Source organism: Ornithorhynchus anatinus, chromosome 21 (assembly GCF_004115215.2).
Source record: "Ornithorhynchus anatinus isolate Pmale09 chromosome 21, mOrnAna1.pri.v4, whole genome shotgun sequence".
Lineage (NCBI taxonomy): Eukaryota > Metazoa > Chordata > Mammalia > Monotremata > Ornithorhynchidae > Ornithorhynchus > Ornithorhynchus anatinus.
Window position 1 is genome coordinate 1,469,107 of NC_041748.1, and position 18,537 is coordinate 1,487,643.

An 18,537-nucleotide genomic window follows, 5' to 3' on the forward strand; every position below is an offset into this window, starting at 1 on the left:
GCCCCAGTTACACGTCTGGAAAATGGGGATTGAGAGCCCCGTGTGGGACAGGGATTTGTCCCACCCGATGACCGCCTGTGTCTACCCCAGGGCTTAAAGCAGTAAGCGCTTAACAAAAACCATTATCATCCAGATCACCCCCTCAGGCGCTCCCCATCCTTTCGCGCTCTCCCCACCTCCTGCACTCCGGCTCTCAGTTTCTCGCCGCCGACCTTGTGCTTTTTCCCCCGCCCGGTCCCCTCAGCCTCTCCCCTCCTCGCGCATTCCCAGCCCCCGACCCTCCTCTCTGGTTCTCTTGGCCCACGGCCTCTCCCCGCCTCGTGCCCTCCCTGTCCCCTCAGCCTCTCCCCGCCGGGTGCGCTCCCCGTCCCTCTCCCCCTGACCCGTCGGTGTTCTCCCCGTCCCCTCGGTTCCTCTCCTCCTCCTCCTCTCCGCCCCAAGTGCTCTCCCCGTCCCCTCGGGCTTCCCCGGCCCGCAGTCTCTCTCCCCGTCCCCTCGGGCTCTCCCCGCCTCGCTCCCTTCCTGGCCCGTGCGGCCCCCGTGCTCTCCCGGGCCCGTGACTTCTTCTCCTCTCTTCCTGGCCCGCGGGCACTCCCCGCCCGGCACGCTCACCTCCGACGCGGGTATCCCCCCCACCTCAGGTGGACAGACTCATGGAGCTGCATTTCAAGTACCTGGACGCGCTGCAGGTGGCGGACAAGAAGATCGAAGGAGAAAAGCATGTAGGTGTCTCCGGACCCCCGTGGACCCCCCCCCCCCCACAAGCCCCCCCACTTCCCCGGGGGATCGGCGGGAGTCCCTGGGGCAAGGAGCGGCGGGCCTGCGGACGGAGCGGGAGTGGCCAGCTGGACGAGGGGCTCCGGGCGGGCGGAGGACGGGCGGGGACGGAGCCGCCCGGCGCGTCTCCCCTCTCCCAGCAAGGGGAGGCCTTCTTCGCTCCATGAGAAATCCAACCCACAGTCCGCCTCCTCCCGGTACGAGGGGACTGGTTTTTATATGGCATTTTTTAAGCACCTATTATGTTCCAGGCACCGTACTACGCGCGGGGTAGATACAAGGTGATCAGCTTGGACATCGTCCTTGTCCCACGGGGGGCTCCCAGTCTTCTTCCCCGTTTTACAAAGGAAGGCACCCCAGAGAAGTGAAATGACTTGGCCAAGGCCCCGCGGCGGACGAGTGGCGAAGCTGGGATGAGAACCCAGGTCCTTCTGACTCCCGGGCCCGAGCTGTATCCGTCGGGCCGCCGCCGCTTCCCAACTGAAGTGACCCGCCCGGGACCTGGGATTAGGACGCGGGTCCTCCGACTCCCAGGTCGGGCTCTATCCATTAGGCTTCGCTGCTTCTCTAAGAGAAGTGAAATAATAATAGTAATAGTAATGTTGGTATTTGTTAAGCGCTTACTAGGTGCAGAGCACTGTTCTAAGCGCTGGGGGAGAGACAGGGGAATCAGGTTGTTCCACGTGAGGCTCACAGTTAATCCCCATGTTAATCCACGGTCACACAGCTGACGAGTGACAGAGCTGGGAGTCGAACCCATGACCTCTGACTCCGAAGCCCAGGCTCTTTCCACTGAGCCACGCTGCTGGCCGGAGGTCACACAGCTCACGCGCGGCAGAGCCGGGATTAGAACGCAGGACCCTGACTCCCAGGCCCGCGTTCTAGCCACTGGTCCACGCTGCTTCTCCGGGGCCGTGGGGCGGAGTCCTGCTCTCGTTCATTCAGTCGTATTCGCTGAGCGCTTACTGTGGGCAGAGCGCTGTCCTAAGCGCTTGGGAGAGGATGACATAATAGCACCCCGCACCCCAGAGGCTGCGCAGATGTCGGGGGGTGAGGGGGATAGAACGGCGAAGCGCATTTCTAAAATTCAAAAATAGCACCCCCAAAACCATCTGTCTTAAAGCCCCCGTCCCCCCTGGTCGTGGTGTCGGCGGGTCCAGAATCGGGGGTCGGGTTTTCGGTGAAATAATCCGTCCACGGTGCAGAGGAACTGAACGCGTTGAATATGTAAATATTTTAATGCTCTCCGGGAGCTGAGCCCGTTCCAGCGAACTGCACCAAAATGCTTCACGTCCCCGGTCGCAGAGCAGCCCCCGCCCCAGCGGGGCACGGCGCGGCCCTCCCCGAGGAGCAGGGGGTTAGGGACCCCCCGGGGGTCCGCCGGGGCCGGACAGACGGACGGACGGGGAGAGAGGCACGGAGAGAGAGGCGTGAGACCGAGGAGCCAGAGGAGGAGGAGGGAAGGAGGCAGAGAGGTGAGGTAGAAGGATGGGAAGGAGACAGATGGATTAGGGACGGATGAGGGGAGAGCTAGAGACGAGAAGGAGGGAGAGACAGGGAGAGACGAGAAGGAGGGAGAGACGGGGGAGATGGGAAGGAGGGAGAGATGGAGAGACGGAGAGATGGGAAGGAGGGCGAGATGGAGAGACAGGGAGAGATGAGAAGTAGGGAGAGACGGGGGGAGATGGGAAGGAGGGAGAGATGGAGAGACGAGAAGGAGGGAGAGACGGGGGGAGATGAGGAGGGAGAGATGGAGAGACAGGGAGAGATGAGAAGGAGGGAGAGATGAGGGGAGATGAGATGGAGAGACAGGGAGAGACGAGAGGAGGGAGAGACGGGGGGAGATGAGAAGGAGGGAGAGATGGAGAGACAGGGAGAGATGAGAAGGAGGGAGAGATGGGGGGAGATGAGATGGCGAGACAGGGAGAGACGAGAGGGAGGGAGAGACGGGGGGAGATGAGAAGGAGGGAGAGATGGAGAGACAGGGAGAGATGAGAAGGAGGGAGAGATGGGGGGAGATGAGATGGCGAGACGGAGAGACGAGAAGGAGGGAGAGACGGGGGGAGATGAGAAGGAGGGAGAGATGGAGAGATGCGGAGACGAGAAGGAGGGAGAGACGGGGGAGATGAGAAGGAGGGAGAGATGGAGAGACAGATGAGAGAGACAAGGATGGGAAGGAGAGACAGAGGTGAAAAGGAGAGAGACAGGGAGAGATGATGATAAGGAGAGCGAGAGAAAGAGAGGGGAAGAGGAGGAGCCCTGTATGAAGAGTTTGGGAGAATTCAATACAAGAGAGAAGGAGCTCACGATGTAGAAGACGCCCTAGCAGATTTGGAAATTTCCTAATCTCCCCCCCCCCACACCCTCGGATGGCGAGTCCCGGACGGTTAGCGTTGACCCCGGCCCCGCCACTCATCTCTGGGTGACCTCAGACAAGTCACTTCACTCCTCTGGGCCTCGGTTCCCTCGTCCCGGAAAACGGGGGTGAAGACCGGGAGCCCCGCGTGGGGGACGTAGACCGCGTCCGACCCGATCAGCTCGTACGTCCCCCGGCGCTCAGTACGGTGCCCGGCGCGCGGGGAGCGCTCATCGAGTACCATAAAACGTGAGGCCCACGGGGACGGCGGACCGCGTCCGACCTGATCGGGTCGGATCTCCCCCGGCGCTTAGAAGGGCGCCGGGCACGTGGTAAGCGCTTAGCGGATCACACGGACCGTGTCCGACCTGAGGAGCTCACGCGTCCCCCGCGCTGGGTACACGGTTCCTAGCCCATAGTAAGCGCTTAACGAATACCCTGAGAACGAAGAATGCGTGGAGACGAGCGCCGGCGTTCCCTCGTCCGCTTTTTCCGTTAAGGGTGACGAGCCCGTCTTCCAACGCCGCAGGGGTTGGGGGGCCGAGGGGAGAGGGAGGGGAGGCCCTATTTTCCATCTGTTCCCCTCCGCGGGAAACAAATGGGATGACGGCGCGCCGATTCCGAGCCCCGATTCGCGTCCACGCGGCCTCCGGCCGGAGAGGCGCCCCCCCCTCCCCGCCTCTTTACGGAGAAGCGACGTGGCCTAGTGGGTAGAGGGCCCGGGTTCGCATCCCGCGTCTGCCGGGTGACCTCGGACAAGTCACTTGACTTTTCTTAGAGACCGGCCTTGCGGAGAGAGCCCGGGCCCGGGAGTCAGAAGGACCCGGGCTCTCATCCCGGCCCTGCCGCTCGTCCGCTGGGGGACCTCGGGCCCGTCGCTCCTCTCGGAGAAGCAGCTCGGGCCTCGTGGATGGGGCCCGGGCCCGGGCGACGGGAGGACCTGGGTTCTCCTCCGCTTTCGAAGCGGGGTGAGACGGAGGGAGCCGGGGCTCCTCTTCCGGAAGGGGAACGGGACGGAGCCACCCCGGGGCCTCCTCTTCGAGAGCGGGGACGAGATGGAGGGAGCCCGGGGCTTCTCCCCTGGAAGAGGGGGACGAGATGGAGAGAGCCCGGAGCCCCTCTTTCAGGAGGGGGATGAGACGGAGAGCCCGGGCTGCCCTCGTACTTTCCGAGAAAAAGGGCCGTCAGCAGGTTCGCCCGCGCCAGAGCCGGAGAGCGGGGGAGCCTTCTCACCCCATAATTGGCACCGTAATGACTTACAAATCGCATGCTAATTGTGCCACCGTGAAATCGTCGGCGGGCCCGCCCCCTCGGAGGAGGGGGGAGAGGGGGAGGCCGCGGCCCCCGGTCGCGCCCCCACCCCCGGATGCCCTTGCGGGTCTGCATTTGCACATTTTGCCGGCTTTTGTGTCACCCCCGGAAAATGGCTCGCACGGCGGGCGGGGAGGGCAGGGGTCGGTGCCGCCGTTTCAGACAGAGCCGAGGCCGAGGCCGCGGGCTCCAGATGTGTGCGGCCGCCGCCGCCTTTGAAGGGGGCGGGGAGAGCACGGTGGGGTCCGGGAATCGAAGCCTGCCCGGGAGAGAGGGAGAGAAAAAGGGAGAGGGAAAGCTAGAGGGAAAGAGAAGGGGCGGGTGGGGAGAGGGAGAGAAGGGAGAGAGGAAGAGGGGAGGTGGGAAGAGAGAGGGGGAGAGGGAAAGAAGAGAGGGAGGGAGAGAGGTAGAGGGGGAAAATGGGGAGAAGGGGAGGCGGGGAGAGTGAGGGAAAGGGGAAAGAGGCACGGGGAGAGAGAAAGGTAGAGGGAAAGAGAAAGGAAGAGAGGAAGGGGGGATGTGGGGGGAGAGTGAGAGAGGGGACGAGGCAAAGAGAGAGGGAAAGAAAAGGAGAGAGACAGAGGGGAAGACGGGGAGGTGGGGAGAGGGAAAGAGAAAGAGGGAGAAAGGTAGAGAGGAAGAGGGAGAGGTGGGGAGAGGGAAAGAAAAGGAGAGAGGGTGGGAGAGAGAAAGGTAGAGGGGAAAAATAGGGAGAAGGGGAGGTGGGGAGAGTGAGGGAGAGAGAAAGAAAAGGGGAGAGGGAGAGAGAGAGGTAGAGGGAAAGAGAAAGGAAGAGGGGAATGGGGTTGTGGGGGGAGAATGAGAAAGGGGACGAGGGAAAGAAAAGGAGAGAGAGAGGAAGGGGGGAGGTGGGGAGAGGAGAGAGAAAGAGGGAGAAAGGGGGAGTCGGAGAGAGGGCGAGGGAAAGGGAAAGGCAGGGAGGGGAAGAGAAAGGGAGAGGGGGACAAAGAGCCAGAGAAAAGGAAGGAGAGAAAGATGAGGGGAGAGGGCGCGATGGAGAAGGAGAGAGCTAGAGAGGGATAAAGAGCTGGAGGGAGGGCGGAAGAGGGCCAGAGGGACACCGATGCCAAGGTGGAACGTGGGCCAGAAACGCAGAGGAGGCCGAGGCCGCCTCCGGCCCGGCCGCCGTCCCCCCGCCCGCGCCCCCGGCCCCCCGGGGCCCCCGGCGGGGCAGCCTCGGGGCTTCCTGTTTCCCGGCAGAGGGACGTGGGGGTGAGGGGAGGTTGAGGGGCGGCTGGGGGGGCAGAAGCAGCGCGGCTTAGTGGAAAGAGCCCGGGCTTGGGTGGCGAAGGTCGTGGGTTCTAATCCCGGCTCCGCCGCTGACCAGCTGCGCGCCTTTGGGCAAGTCACTTCACTTCTCTGGGCCTCAGTGACCTCATCGGTAAAAATGGGGATTGAGACCGGGAGCCCCACGCGGGACGACGTGATGACCTCGGATCGACCCCAGCGCTCAGAACGGTGCCTTGCGTGTAGTGAGCGCTTAACAGATACCACGGTTATTTACGGCACACCGGCTGCGAGCAGAGCGCCGTACCCAGCGCCTGGGGGAGTCCGGGAACCATCGGAGGCCCGGACCCACCCCGGAGGGGCCGACGGAAAGCCGATGGATTTCCAGAGGCGGGGGGCCGACCGTCCAAGCCGGCCCCCTCCCCGCGGTTTTCCGGTCGCCTCAAGCTCGGGGGCCCGGACCCCGCCCGTCCCCGGCTGCGTTTACTAGCACGTTTCATGGCCATCTGGTAATCGTGGGAAAAATCTACACGGGGTCCAGCGCACGAGCCGGGAGTGACTTGCGGAGCGTGGCGAAAGTAAAGACCCCTTTTAGTTCCTCATTTAGACACGATCCTGATTTCCCGCTCCGCAACTCCTAAGCTTCCCGGATGAGGGGGGATCGGGCGGGAAGATGGGCTCCGACCGGGACCCCCCGGCCGGATGCGGGAGATTCCCAGGATGGCGAAGCGAGGCCCCGGGATCGCTGTCGTACGAGAGGTCCCGGAATCGCCGGGGGGAGATCTGACTCGGTATTAAAATTTGAGACGGGAATTCGAAGTGCAAGTCCCGCTAGACCGGAAGCCCCCTTCAAACGGTGGTATTTACTGAGCGCTTACCGTGTAAAGAGCACCGTGCTAGGCGCTTGGGAGAGGACAACCTAACCGAGGGATTTTTTGCTTTTGTCTTTTAATGGTATTTGGTAAACGCTCGTTCTGTGCCAGGCACTGGAGTAGAAACAAGCCAATCAGTCCCACGTGGGGCTCCCAGTCTTCGTCCCCATTTTACTGACGAGGGAACTGAGGCCCAGAGAAGCAAAGTGACCGGCCCAAGGTCACGCAGCAGACAAGGGGAGGAACCGGGACGCGAACCCGGGTCCTCTGACTCCCAGACCCGGGCTCTACCCGCTAGGCCACTCTGCTTCTCCGCCCGCCAGGAGCTGACAGTCCAGAGGGAGACGTTAATATAAAAAGCAGCATGGCACAGTGGAAAGAGCCCGGGCCGGGGAGTCAGAGGTCATGGGTTCTAATCCCGGCTCCCGCCGCTTGTCTGCCGGGTGACCTGGGGCAAGGCACTTCACTTCTCTGTCACCGCATCTGTAGAAAGGGGATTAAGGCTGTGACAACCCGATGATCTACCCCAGCACTTAGAATAGTTCTTGGAACGCTTACCGAATACCGTCTCAATATAAATCGATAAATCACAGATCTGGACACAAGTGCTGGGGGGCTGAGGGAAGGGGGGAGGCTGGTCTCCCGAGCGCTCAGTCCAGCGCCCACAGTAGGCGCTCAGTAAACGGGCCCGACCGCCTAAATGAGCGGGCCGGTCCCTTTCCCCGCAGGACATCGTGCGCCGGGGCGAGATCATCGACGACGCGGCCGAGGACGAGTTCTACGTCCGCCGCCTGGATTCCGGCCTCTTCGTCCTGCAGCTCATCTGCTACGTCATGGCCGAGATCTGCAGCGCCAGCGTCCCCCAGGTGAGCGGGCCGGCCCCCGCCGGACCCCCGGACGCGTCCCCGTCCCCCCCCCGCCCCGGACTCCGTCCCCGCCCCCCTCACCTCTCTCGGCCTCTCCCCTTCCTCAGATCCGACAGAGGGTTCACCAGATCCTGAACATGAGGGGAAGCTCCATCAAGATCGTCCGGCACATCGTCAAAGGTGAGCCGCCCCCGCGGCCCCCCCGCGCCTCCCGGCGGGGGGGCAGTCGGTGGTGTTTATGGAGCGCTTACTGGGTGCAGAGCACTGGACTGAGCACTTGGGAGAGTCCTGGGGACCAGAATTGGTCAACGTTCCCTGCCCGCAGAGAGTTGGCAGTCTTTTCATTCAGTAGCATTTATTGAGCGCTTACTATGTGCAGAGCACTGGACTAAGCGCCTGGAATGGACACGTCGGCAACGGGACGACCGTCGGCCAGACAACGGCATTTATAATAATGACGGTGATAATGATGTTGGTATTCGTCAGGCGCTTATTATGCGCCGAGCACCGTTCTAAGCGCCGGGGGAGATACGGGGTCATCGGGTCGTCCCCCGTGAGGCTCCCGGTCTTAATCCCCATTTTACAGATGAGGGCACTGAGGCACAGAGAAGTTAAGGGACTTGCCCACAGTCACACAGCTGATAAGTGGCAGAGCTGGTATTGGTTAAGCGCTTACTGTGATGACGACGATAGCGTTTGTCAAGCTCTTACGCTGTGCTAAGCGCTGGGGTGGATACGAGGTAATCAGGTCGCCCCACCTGGGGCTCCCAGTCTTAATCCCATTTGCAGCAGAGGGAACTGAGGCCCAGAGAAGTGAAGTCACTTGCCCAAGGTCACACAGCAGACAGGCGGCGGAGCCGGGATTCGAACCCACGACCTCTGACTCCCAAGCCCGGGCTCTTTCCACTGAGCCACGCTGCTTCTCTTGAGCACTTACAGTGTGCAAAGCACTGGACTCAGTCAGTGGGATTTATGGAGCGCTTACTGTGCGCTGAGCGCTGAGGAGAGTCCACTCCAACAACGTAACAGACGCATTCCCTGCCCACAATCCCCCTCCCCTCCGGGCCTGGACCGACCCGCCCTTAGGGCAAGGGACCGGTGGCCATCGCCTTTCCCCCGCCCGATGGTGTTTGTTAAGCGCTTACTCCGTGCAAGGCACTGTACTGAGCGCGGGTGGAGATACAAGCCGATCAAGGTGGACTTAAGCCGTGTCCCACGTGTGGCTCACAGTCTCAAGCCCCGTTTTACAGAGGAGGGAACCGAGGCCCAGAGAAGTGAAGAGACTCTGGTTTTTTGTTTGGTTTCTGTGGTGTTCTAAGTGCTTACTAGACGCCAGGCACTGTAGTAAGCGCCGTGGAAGGTAGGAGATCGTCAGGTTGGACGCGGTCCCGTCCCGCGTGGGGCTCACAGTCATCATCCCCATTTTGGAGATGAAGGAACTGAGGGTCAGAGTGAAGTGACTTGGTTTTCTGCTCAGTTTTAATGGTATTTTTTAAGCGCTTACTATGTCCCAGGCACTGTGCTAAGCGCTGGGGTAGATATAAGCTAGTCAGATTGGACACACTCCCTGCCCCACATGGGGCTCACAGTCTTTATGCCCATTTGGCAGAGGAGGGAACTGAGGTCCAGAGGAGTGAAGCGACGGGCCCAGGGTCCCGCGGCCGACAAGGGGCGGAGCCGGGATCAGAACCCAGGTCCTTCTGACTCCCGGCCCCCGGGCTCCGCCCACTAGGCCACGCTGCTTCCCTCCTCAGGAGAAACGGGGAGTCCCACCCCCGTCCCTCCCCCTCCGCCGGCCCGGGACGGGGACCGTGTCCGACCTGCCTGCCGCGTGCCCCTCCCCAGCGTCTGGTACAGCGCTCGGCCCCGCAGAGCCACGAGGCCGGGCTGAGACGGAGCAGAAGCGCCTCTGCTTTGGCCTGAAAACACTCCCCCCCCCCCCCCCCCCCAAAAAGATACAAATTTAAAAACCCAGCCACCGGCGGCCTCGGAAACAGCAACAGCTCAGCGTTTTGTCCTGCGGCTTTCATTTCGGGCTCCGGTTAGAGGCCGGCGTTGGGATTTTTTTCGGGGGGGGAGGTGGGTTTCCGGTGGAGGGGTTTTTTTTTTTTGCGCACTAATTAGACGTGAGCTTTTTTCCCTTTGATTTTATGGCCGACATATTTTGCCGGTCGCTCTGGCAGCTGACGGGCCCCGGGGGAAGCTCAGAGAAACGCTGAGAAGGCAGAGCCCGGCGGGGGGCCGCCTCCCTCTCCTCCTCCTCCTCCTCCTCCTCTCCCCCTTCCCTTTCCAGCCGGCGGGGGGGCTTCCCCCCCGCCCCCCCCCCCACTCCCGCCCCCATTCCGGGCGGGAAGCGGAGCGGGAACAACGGACTCATTAGAGTTAGTCTCCGTCGACCGCTGACGCCTCTCTCCCTCAAGTCCGGCGTTCTCGGAGGCCGGATCCCGCAGGGGGAAACAGGCGGCGGTTCCAAGCGCTGGAGGGCAGGGATCGGCGCTCTCCCCGGTGCCCGGTACGGTGCTCTGCACAGAGTCGAGGCTCGGTCGGTTCCGTCGGCTGATGGACCGAACCTTCTCAGAGCGGGGATCGTACCTGTCGCCCTCGCGCTCTCCCGGGTGCTCGCTACGGTGCCCCGCACCCGGTCGCGCCTCAGTAAATGCGAGGGGTCGACAGACCGTAAGGTCCCCGAGGGGAGGGACTGTGACTCCCGGCGCTCTCGTGCTCTCCCCGGTGCCCGGTACGGTGCTCTGAAACTGATGGATCGTAAGCAGATCGATCTTACCAATTGCCAGTCAGATCAATCAGACCACACCAGGGTCAGGGATGGTGTGCCCTAACCGCTCTGGACCCTCCCGAGCGCTCAGAGCAGTCCTCCGCACGCCGTAGACCGACAGCTCCCGGAGGGCGGGGAGCGTGTCCGCTGACTCCGTCGGACTCTCCCGGGCGCTCGGCACAGTGCTCCGCACACGGTAGACAGCCGCGCTCCGTATCGGGAGCGTCTGCCGAGTCCGTTGGACTCCCCCAAGCGCCCGGTACACGGCCCCGCACGCGGCCGACTTGCGGCTCCTCGCGGGCAGGGAGCGGGTCTGCTGACTGAATGGGACTCTCCCGAACGCTCAGTCCAGCCCTCTGCACGTGGCAGGAGGTCAGCAAATCCTCTGAGAGTGAGAGAGAGAGGGAAAGGGACAGAAAGAGGGAGAGAAAAAAGAAGGGAGAGAGAGGAGAGAAAGAGGAGAGGGAGAAAAAGAGAAGGAGAAAAAGAGGAAAGGGAGAGAAGGAGAGGGAGAGAGAGAGAGGAGAGGGAAAGAGAGAAGGAGAGGGAGAAAAAGGGAGAGAGTGGAGAGGGAGAAAAAGGGAGAGAGAAAGAGGAGAGGGAGAGAAAGAGGAGAGGGAAAGAGGAGAGGGAGAGAAAGAGGAGAGGCAAAGAGGAGAGGGAGAGGAGAGAGAGAGAGGGAGAAAGACTGACTAAACTCTGGACATTAAAGAAAGGAGGGAGAGAGAAAGAGAGAGGAGAGGGAGAGAAAGAGAAGGAGAGGGAAAGAGAAGGCGAGGGAAAGAGAGGAGAGGGAAAGAAAGGAGAGGGAGAGGAAGAAGAGAGAGGGAGAATGACTAAATTCTGGACATTAAAGAGAGGAGGGAGAAAGAGGGGAGAGGGAGAGAAAGAGAGAGAGAAAGAGGAGAGGAGAGGAGAGAAAGAGGAGAGAGGGAGAATGACTAAACTCTGGACATTAAAGAGAGGAGGGGGGGAGAAAGAGAGGAGGGAGAGAGAGAGGAGAGGGAGAGAAAGAAAAGGAAAGGGAAAGAGGAGAGGGAGAAAGGAGGAAAGAGAGAAAGGGAGAAAGAGAGGAGGGAGAAAGAAGGAGAGAGAGAAGGAGAGGGAAAGAGAGAGGGAGAGAAAGGTGGAAGGGAGTAAGAGAAGGAGAGAGAGAGAGAGAGGAGAGGGAGAAAAAGGGAGAAAGAGGAGAGGGAAAGAGGAGAGGGAGAAAAAGAGAGGAGAGGGAGAGGGAGAGAAAGAGGAGGGGGAGCAAGACTGACTAAACTGTAGGGTACCTCCCTAATCCCATAAGCCTCGAGGGCAAAGACGCCCCACGGCTCCCCTCGGCCGCCCCCCACAACCCCAGAGAGGCTGGGGGTCCCCGGGCGGGACAGCCCGCGGGGCCTCGGAAGCCCATGGGCGAAGATCCCAGCCAAGCGCCTGTCCGGGAAGATAAGGTTTCCTCATCCACCATCTTCCCTCGCTCTCTCTCCCCCGCTGCCCCCGCTCCTCCGTCTCCCCCCGCTCCCCCTCTCCCTCTCTCCCTTTTGCTCTCTCTCTCCCTCTCAAACATAAACCGAACAGCTTGTATTCAGCGTCTGAATAGTAAACCCGCTGTCGAAAGTTTGCTTGAATATTTATGCGCGCCCAGCCTGGCTACGTGTTCCGGGCGGCATCAAAGCCTCCCTCGGAAGGGCCGGGGAATCCAGAGAAGGCGGCAGAAGTTGCGGGGGAGCCGGGGGGGGCTGTCTCTCCCCCTTCCCCACCCCCGGCCCCAAAACGCGCACACACACACACACAGAGGCAGAGCAGGCTCTCTCTGTTTAATATTTATAAAGCGCTCCAGGGGCGGAGAATAACCGGAGGTAGCCGGCCGACGCGCCCCATCAATGCCCCCGGGCGTGAAGGCAGAGAGGGCGGGAGGGGGCTCGCCGGGGACCACCCCCACCCCCGACGTGGGGATGGACCGTCGGTTCGTTGGGCCGTATCTGTCGAACGCCTCTCGCGTGAGCGCCGGGGAGAGGGCGATAGAACGACGGACCGGGGGTGGGGGGAGAGGGCCCCGGGGCGCACCCGGGCATCGTGCGTCCACTCCAGCCGGGGCGGCCGACGGGCTCCTGCGGCGGGTGGTCGGGCGGTCGCGATACTGGCACCCGTTAAGCGTTTACTGCGCGCCGGGCGCTGTCCTGAGTTCATCGGGTCGGACACGGTCTCCGTCCCACGCGGGGCTCACGCTCTCGTCCCCATTTTGCATATAAGGCAACCGAGGCACCGAGAAGCGAGGAGACTTCCCCAGGGTCACGCGGCGGACCCGTGGCGGAGCCGGGTTGCAAACCCGGGTCCTTCCGACTCCCGGGCTCTGTCCGCCGAGCCACCCTGCTTCTCACCCGCCGTCTCCCCGGGGCCCGGAAGTCCTGGGATCCGGGTTCCAAGCCCGCCTCCGCCGCCTGCCCCCCGCGGGGTCGCTGCAGCGGTCAGTCACGTCTACTGAGCACTTACTATGTGCGAAGCACTGGCCGAGCGCTTGGGGAGAGGACGGTGTAACAGACGCATTCCCTGCTCACGACGAGGTCTAGAAGGGGGTTCAACGGGCCTCGGTTTCCTCCGCTGTATAAAGGGGGGTTCAATCCCGGACCCGTGGGGGACGGGAACGGTGTCCGTCCCGATCGGATCGTACCCACCCCGGCGCCTGACGCCTAGCAAGCGCTTAACAGACAGCCCCGGGGCGGGACGCGCCGACCCGGAGAATCGCCGTGCCGGGCTCGAGGCACCACCCGGGTGCCCATCTGCCCCCCACCCCTTTGCCGGAGGACCCTGGTTCCCCCCCCCGCAAGACTGTCGGCTCCCTGTGGGCGGGGAACGTGTCCGTCTATTGTTAGATCGGACTCTCCGAAGCGCTTAGTACAGCGCTCTGCACACAGTGAGCGCTCCATAAATACGATTAAATGAACGAAGGACAGTCTGGAAAAGGACCGATGCCGGACCGCGGGGCGGTGGGCCTGGGAGAGAAGGAAGGGGGGGTCGGAAGGCAAGCGCGGTCTAGTGCCCGGCCTTGGGAAGCAGAAGGACCCGGGTTCTGGTGCCGACTCCGCCGCCTGTCTCCTCGGTGACCTTGGGCCGGTCACTTGGCTTCTCCGGGCCTCGGTTCCCTCATCTGGAAAATGGGGACGAGAAGCGGGAGCCCCACGTGGGACGGGGATCGGGTCCAACCCGCTTGCCTCGTCTCTCCCCCAGTGCATAGTATATAGTAAGCGCTCAACAAATGCCGTAAAAAACAAATGGACCTGGGACAGGGGTGGGTGGGAGAGAAGGCCGGGCCGTCGGAAAATGACCCGTCCCGGCTTTCTCGGAAAGACGTTAGCGTGCCCCCTCCCCTTTTCCTCGCCGTCCCCCCCCGAAAAAAACCCAGCTACCGCTCCGGGAAGATTTTTCCCCCCCGAAAGCGGGAAAGAGCAATCCCAGCCTCCCCGCGACGTGGCCGGGCGGGCCTTAGAGGGGAGCCGGCGTTAGTACAATTCATTAAGACCCCCGCCCCCGGGACGGTCCCCGGCGGGTTCGGGGCGGCCCCCCCCGCCCAAGCTTTCCCGGGACCCCCCCCCCCCCCCCCCAGGCGGGGACCGACCAGGAGCCGAGACCGGGGGCCGGTTCAAGTCCCCTCGGCCTCGGGCGTCACGATGGTTTAACCGCGGAAGTGATGGACGGCCCTCCGGCAAGATGATGATTTCAGGTGGGAGACGAACAGATGGAACACGTCCCCAGCCCTCCGCCGGCTCGCCTGCGGATGTCTGCGGCAATAAAGAGGACGGGGACATGACGGGGCGGGTCCGGGGGGGGCGACGGGGAAGACGGACCCGCCCCGAGGGGGCACGAGTCAAACGGTCTCTGCGCACGGCCGATCTCTCCACCCCGTCCCCCTCGCGCCGGCTTTCTCCTCGGGCTAGGAGCGGCAGATGTTCGGCTTCTCTCCATCCGGAGGAAACCACCCAGCCCCCTAAAACGACCTCCCCGCCGATATAACCCAGTCCCCCTAAAACGTTCCCCCTCGAACGACCCGTCTACTAAAACCACCCCCCCGCTAAAACACGCCGTCCCCCTAAAACAACCCCCCAAAACCACCCGCCGAAGCAAACCGTCCCCCTCGACCCGCCCCCAAAGCCGAAACCCCCAAAACAACCCTCCCGCCCCCCCGTATTTCCAGCCTATCCCCCGAACGCCGCGTGCTCAGCGCCCTTGTCCCGTGGCTCTTCTCTCCCCAGAGTACGCCGAGAACATCGGAGACGGGAAGAACCCGGAATTCCGGGACGGGGAGCAGAAGCGGATCCTGGAGCTGCTGGACAATTTCTAGGGGGCGCCGGGGTCCCCGGCCCCCTCCCCCCCTCCGTCCCCCAGGATCCTGGGAGGACTGGACTTGGGGGGATATCCTGCCTCGCTTGCCTTTTGGACCTTATTAAAAGTTAGTTTTTCTATCTCCGGCCGAACGTCCTCTGTGGTGGAAACCCCGGGGCGGTGGGAGGGCCTCGGGCGGGGGTTCGGCGCGGGGTTCGGGCGGCCGCCGGAGGGTCTGCGGACTGGGGGCGGGGGGGGGAGGGCGACGAGGGGCGGAACCGCCAGCCCCTCAGCCTCCTCTTCTTCCGCCTCTCTTCTCCCTCCTCACCTCCACCTCTTCCTCTCCCGCCTCCTCTTCTTCCCTCCCGTCTCCCTCTTCTACCTTCTCCTCCTCCTATTTCCCCTCCCCTTGTCCTCTTCTTCCTCTCTTCCTTCTCCTCCTCTTCCCTCCTGGCCTCTTCTCCTCCTCCTGCTCTCCTTTCCTCCTCCACTTCCTTCCCTCCTTTTCTCCTCCCTCCTCACCTCCTCTTCTTCCTTTCCTCTTCCTTTCTCCTCCTCCTCTTCCCTCCTGTCCTCTTCCCTCCCCCCCTCTTGCCCCTGCTCGCCTTTCCGTCTTCCTCCTCCTCCTCTCTCCTCCTGTCTTTTCTTCTTCCCATCTGTCCTCTTCTCTTTCCTCCCTTCTCGTCCCCGCTCACCTTTTCTTCTTCCTCTCTTTTTCCCCCTCCTCCTTCCTCCCCTCCTCTTCTCTTCTCCCTCTTCTTCTCTCCTGTCCTCTTCCCTCCCCTCCTCTTCTCCCTGCTCACCTTTTTGCTTCCTCTCCTCTTGCTCCTCTTCCCTCTCCCCTCCCCTCCTGGCCTCTTCTCCTCCCTCCTCACCTTCTCCTCTTCCTCTCTTCCTCCTCCTCCTCCTCCTCCACCAGCGCTTCGTGCAGGTACCATTAGCCAGCCCGATAGCCACAGGGAGTGGTACGGGCTCTCACGGACATACGTTTGCATTCCAGCTGTGTTCCGCGCCTACTTTTGGAGAAGCGGGGCAGGGGAGCTGAAATGCTTCCTCGGCCTTGAATTCTACCCTTGGCCCACCACTGTCCGGTGACTGGGCGCTTCCTGGGGGCCGAACACTGGGCCGAGCCCTTCGGTACCCAAATCCCACAACACTTCGGTCCGCATCATTAAACCGCGGAATTGATTTTGAACGCCTTTCCCCACCCCCGCCCCGCCGGACCGTCGCAGACGGGGAACACGTCTACCCAACCGTACGGTATTGGACTCTCCCAAGCGCTCGGGGCAGCAGCCCGGGCCCGGCAGGCAGAAGGACCCGGGTTTTAATCCCGGCCCCGCCACTTGTCCGCCGGGCGACCTCGGGCCGGTCGCTTCACTCCCCCGGGCCTCCGTCCCCTCGTCCGTCAGACGGGGATCGAGACGGCGGGGGCCCGGTGCCCGACCCTATCGGCCCGAATCTCCCCCGGGGCTCGGTGGACGCTTTAACCGACGCCTTTCCAAAATAAAAGGACAGAGCAAGCGCTCAGTAAGTACCCCCGACGGATTCCCCGCGGCTCCGGGCCGGCAGCCCCGGGCGGGGCCCGCGGAGCCCCGAAGTATATAAATATCTTTAATGAATAAATAGAGGCGCTTTTAGGGCTGTGAAGGCGTATCATTTCCACCTGCAGTAAAATTTCATTAGCAGAGAGAACTGCAGCGGGGCGAGAGAGCCTGCCATAAATCCTACCGTCCGCGGGGGACCCGCCGGCAGCGGAGCATGCCGGGAAGCCGGCCCGGGCCCAGCTGCTCCTCTCGCCCTCCGGCCGGGCGGGCGTCTGAATCCTTCCCCCCCTTTCCCACCTCCCTCTCTCCAGGCCCGGGGTGGGCCCGGGGACCGGCGTCCCTCCCGCAACCGGGCAGCGTCCCGAGAGCCCCGTCTCCGGCCGTCGGGGCCGGGCGGGCCGCCCGCCCGCCGTCGTCAACGGCGCCGGTCACGCCGCCGAGGATGTGCCGCGCCTCGGGCCGGCCCGCTCTGGGCGCCGATGACTCAGCGGGTCCCGGCGGCCGTGAGGGAGGGGGACGCCCCCCCGGGGTGCCCGCGACCCGAGCGGGCCGGGCCTTGCCCGCCGGCGGCCGCCTTGAGGGACGGGCCCGGGGCCCCCCCCCCCCCCCCCCCCGAGACCCCGGGCGGGCCGGGCCCCGTCCTCTGCCTGACCTTCAGGCTCCAACTAGGCCCGACCCATGACCCTATTTAGTAAGGGTTTCCCGTACCGGACGGGACGGCCTCGTGGCCGGAGCCCGGGCTGGGAGACGGGGGACTCCCCTACCCGCCTGCTGGGTGACCTTGGGTGAGTCACTTCACTTCTCTAATCCCGGCTCTGTCGCTTCTCCGCTCTGCGCTCGTGGCCGCGTCCCTCGACTTCCCCGGGTCTCGGTTCCCTCATCCGTATAATGGGGATTGAGACCGTGAGCCCCACGTGGGACGGGCCCGTGTCCAACCCGATTACCTTCTATCTGCCCCAGCACTTAGAACAGGGCCTGGCACCTGGTAAGGGCTTAACCAAAACCATCGCTAGCGTTATCGTTCTCCGGGCCTCAGTCTCCTCACCTGTAAAACGGGGATTAGGATGTGAACCCCACGCGGGACTGCGTCCGACCCGATTTATCTCGTATCTACCCCAGGGCTTGGCACGGTGCCTGGCGCGTAGTAAACGCCAATAAATACCGTAAAAACGACCCCAACGTTAAGAAGTCAGGGAGGCGAGGCCTGGAACGTACTCTGTCCGATCAACCATCGATCCATCAGTACCTACCGAACACCTTCTGTGCGCAGAGCACTGCAAGGAGCACGAGAGAGCATCCAGTAGAGTCAGAAGCCACCATCTCTTGCCTCAGTGACCTTACGGCATAGCGACCGATCAACGGTACTGGGCGACGACTGCGCGCACAGCCCCGTGCTGAGCGCTTGGGCTCCCCTCCCTCAACAGCCTTAAAGTCGAGCAATCGGCGGCCCGTATCGGACAACCCCTGCGTGCAGAGGATGGCGCCGGGCGCTCGGGAGAGTCCAACGGAGTCCACCCCGATGCCAACCCGGCCGTCAACTAACGGTGAATCATCGAGCACTGCGGTGTGCGGAGCGCTGCGCTGAGCGCTGGGGAGAGGCCGCCTGAATCGGCGGTCCCGATCCCCGCCGGCACGCGGCTCTCAATCTAGGGGGAACGCAGGAGAGCGAAGCCGCCGTAGAGAGAGAGAGCTGAAGTCGCAGATTGGGAATTTTCCCCGGCAACTTCGCTCGGAGACTCTGGAAACATTAAGTGAAGAGAAATGCTGTCAAAACTGGGAAACAGAACTTCAAAAAATACAAATCCGGTCGCTTACGGCGTTGATTTTTTTTCTTTTTCCCCGCTGTTGCTTTTAGTTGCAGCTCCCCTTTCCACCAGTCAGCACTAAGTCAAAGGAGAAATCTGATTTCTCTTTCCAAGCGCGATTTCACCAACTCCAGTGGACTGGAGTCTCCCGAGCGCTCAGTACGGCGCTCTGCACGCAGGGAGGGCTCGAGAAACGACGGCGATGGTATGTGTGGCTACGTGCCGAGCGCTGGTCTAAGCACCAGGGTGGGTACGAGGCTGTCGGGTCGGACGAGGTCCCCGTCCCCCGTGGGGCTCACGGTCTTCACCCCCGTTCGACAGATGAGGGAGATGAGGCCCGGAGAAGCGAAGCGACTCGCCCGGGGTCACGCAGCGAGCAAGTGGGGGAGCCGGGATTAGAACCCAGGTCCCTCTGGCTCCCCGGCCCGGGCTCTATCCGTTACGCCGCGCTCACCGATTAGATTGACTGAGAGCTCCCCGGGGACGGGGGATCATATCCGTGAACTTCGTAGCGCTCGTCCCGGTGCTCACTCCAGTCTTCTGCGCACGGGAAGCGCTCAGGAAATACCACCGATCGATCCATCGACGGAAATCGGGACGTACCGAGTCTCCGGATTCCTCACCCACCCCACCCTCTCCCCCTCTCCCCCCGGGACCCCTCGGCCTGCCGGGGGCCG

The 18,537-nt window shown here is 62.8% G+C and overlaps 1 protein-coding gene across 1 annotated transcript in view; it reads left to right on the plus strand.

Annotated features, from left to right (window-relative positions):
- Window positions 1–14,654, plus strand: part of CTNNBL1 (catenin beta like 1) — a 40,272-nt gene extending 25,618 nt beyond the window's left edge. Inside the window, exons 13-16 of the mRNA XM_029049339.2 lie at window positions 642–722; window positions 7,293–7,430; window positions 7,538–7,610; window positions 14,442–14,654. Of these exons, the coding sequence (XP_028905172.1) occupies window positions 642–722; window positions 7,293–7,430; window positions 7,538–7,610; window positions 14,442–14,530 (381 nt within the window). The 3' untranslated portion in view covers window positions 14,531–14,654. The remainder of the gene's footprint in view (window positions 1–641; window positions 723–7,292; window positions 7,431–7,537; window positions 7,611–14,441) is intronic.
- Window positions 14,655–18,537: the final 3,883 nt, after the last annotated feature.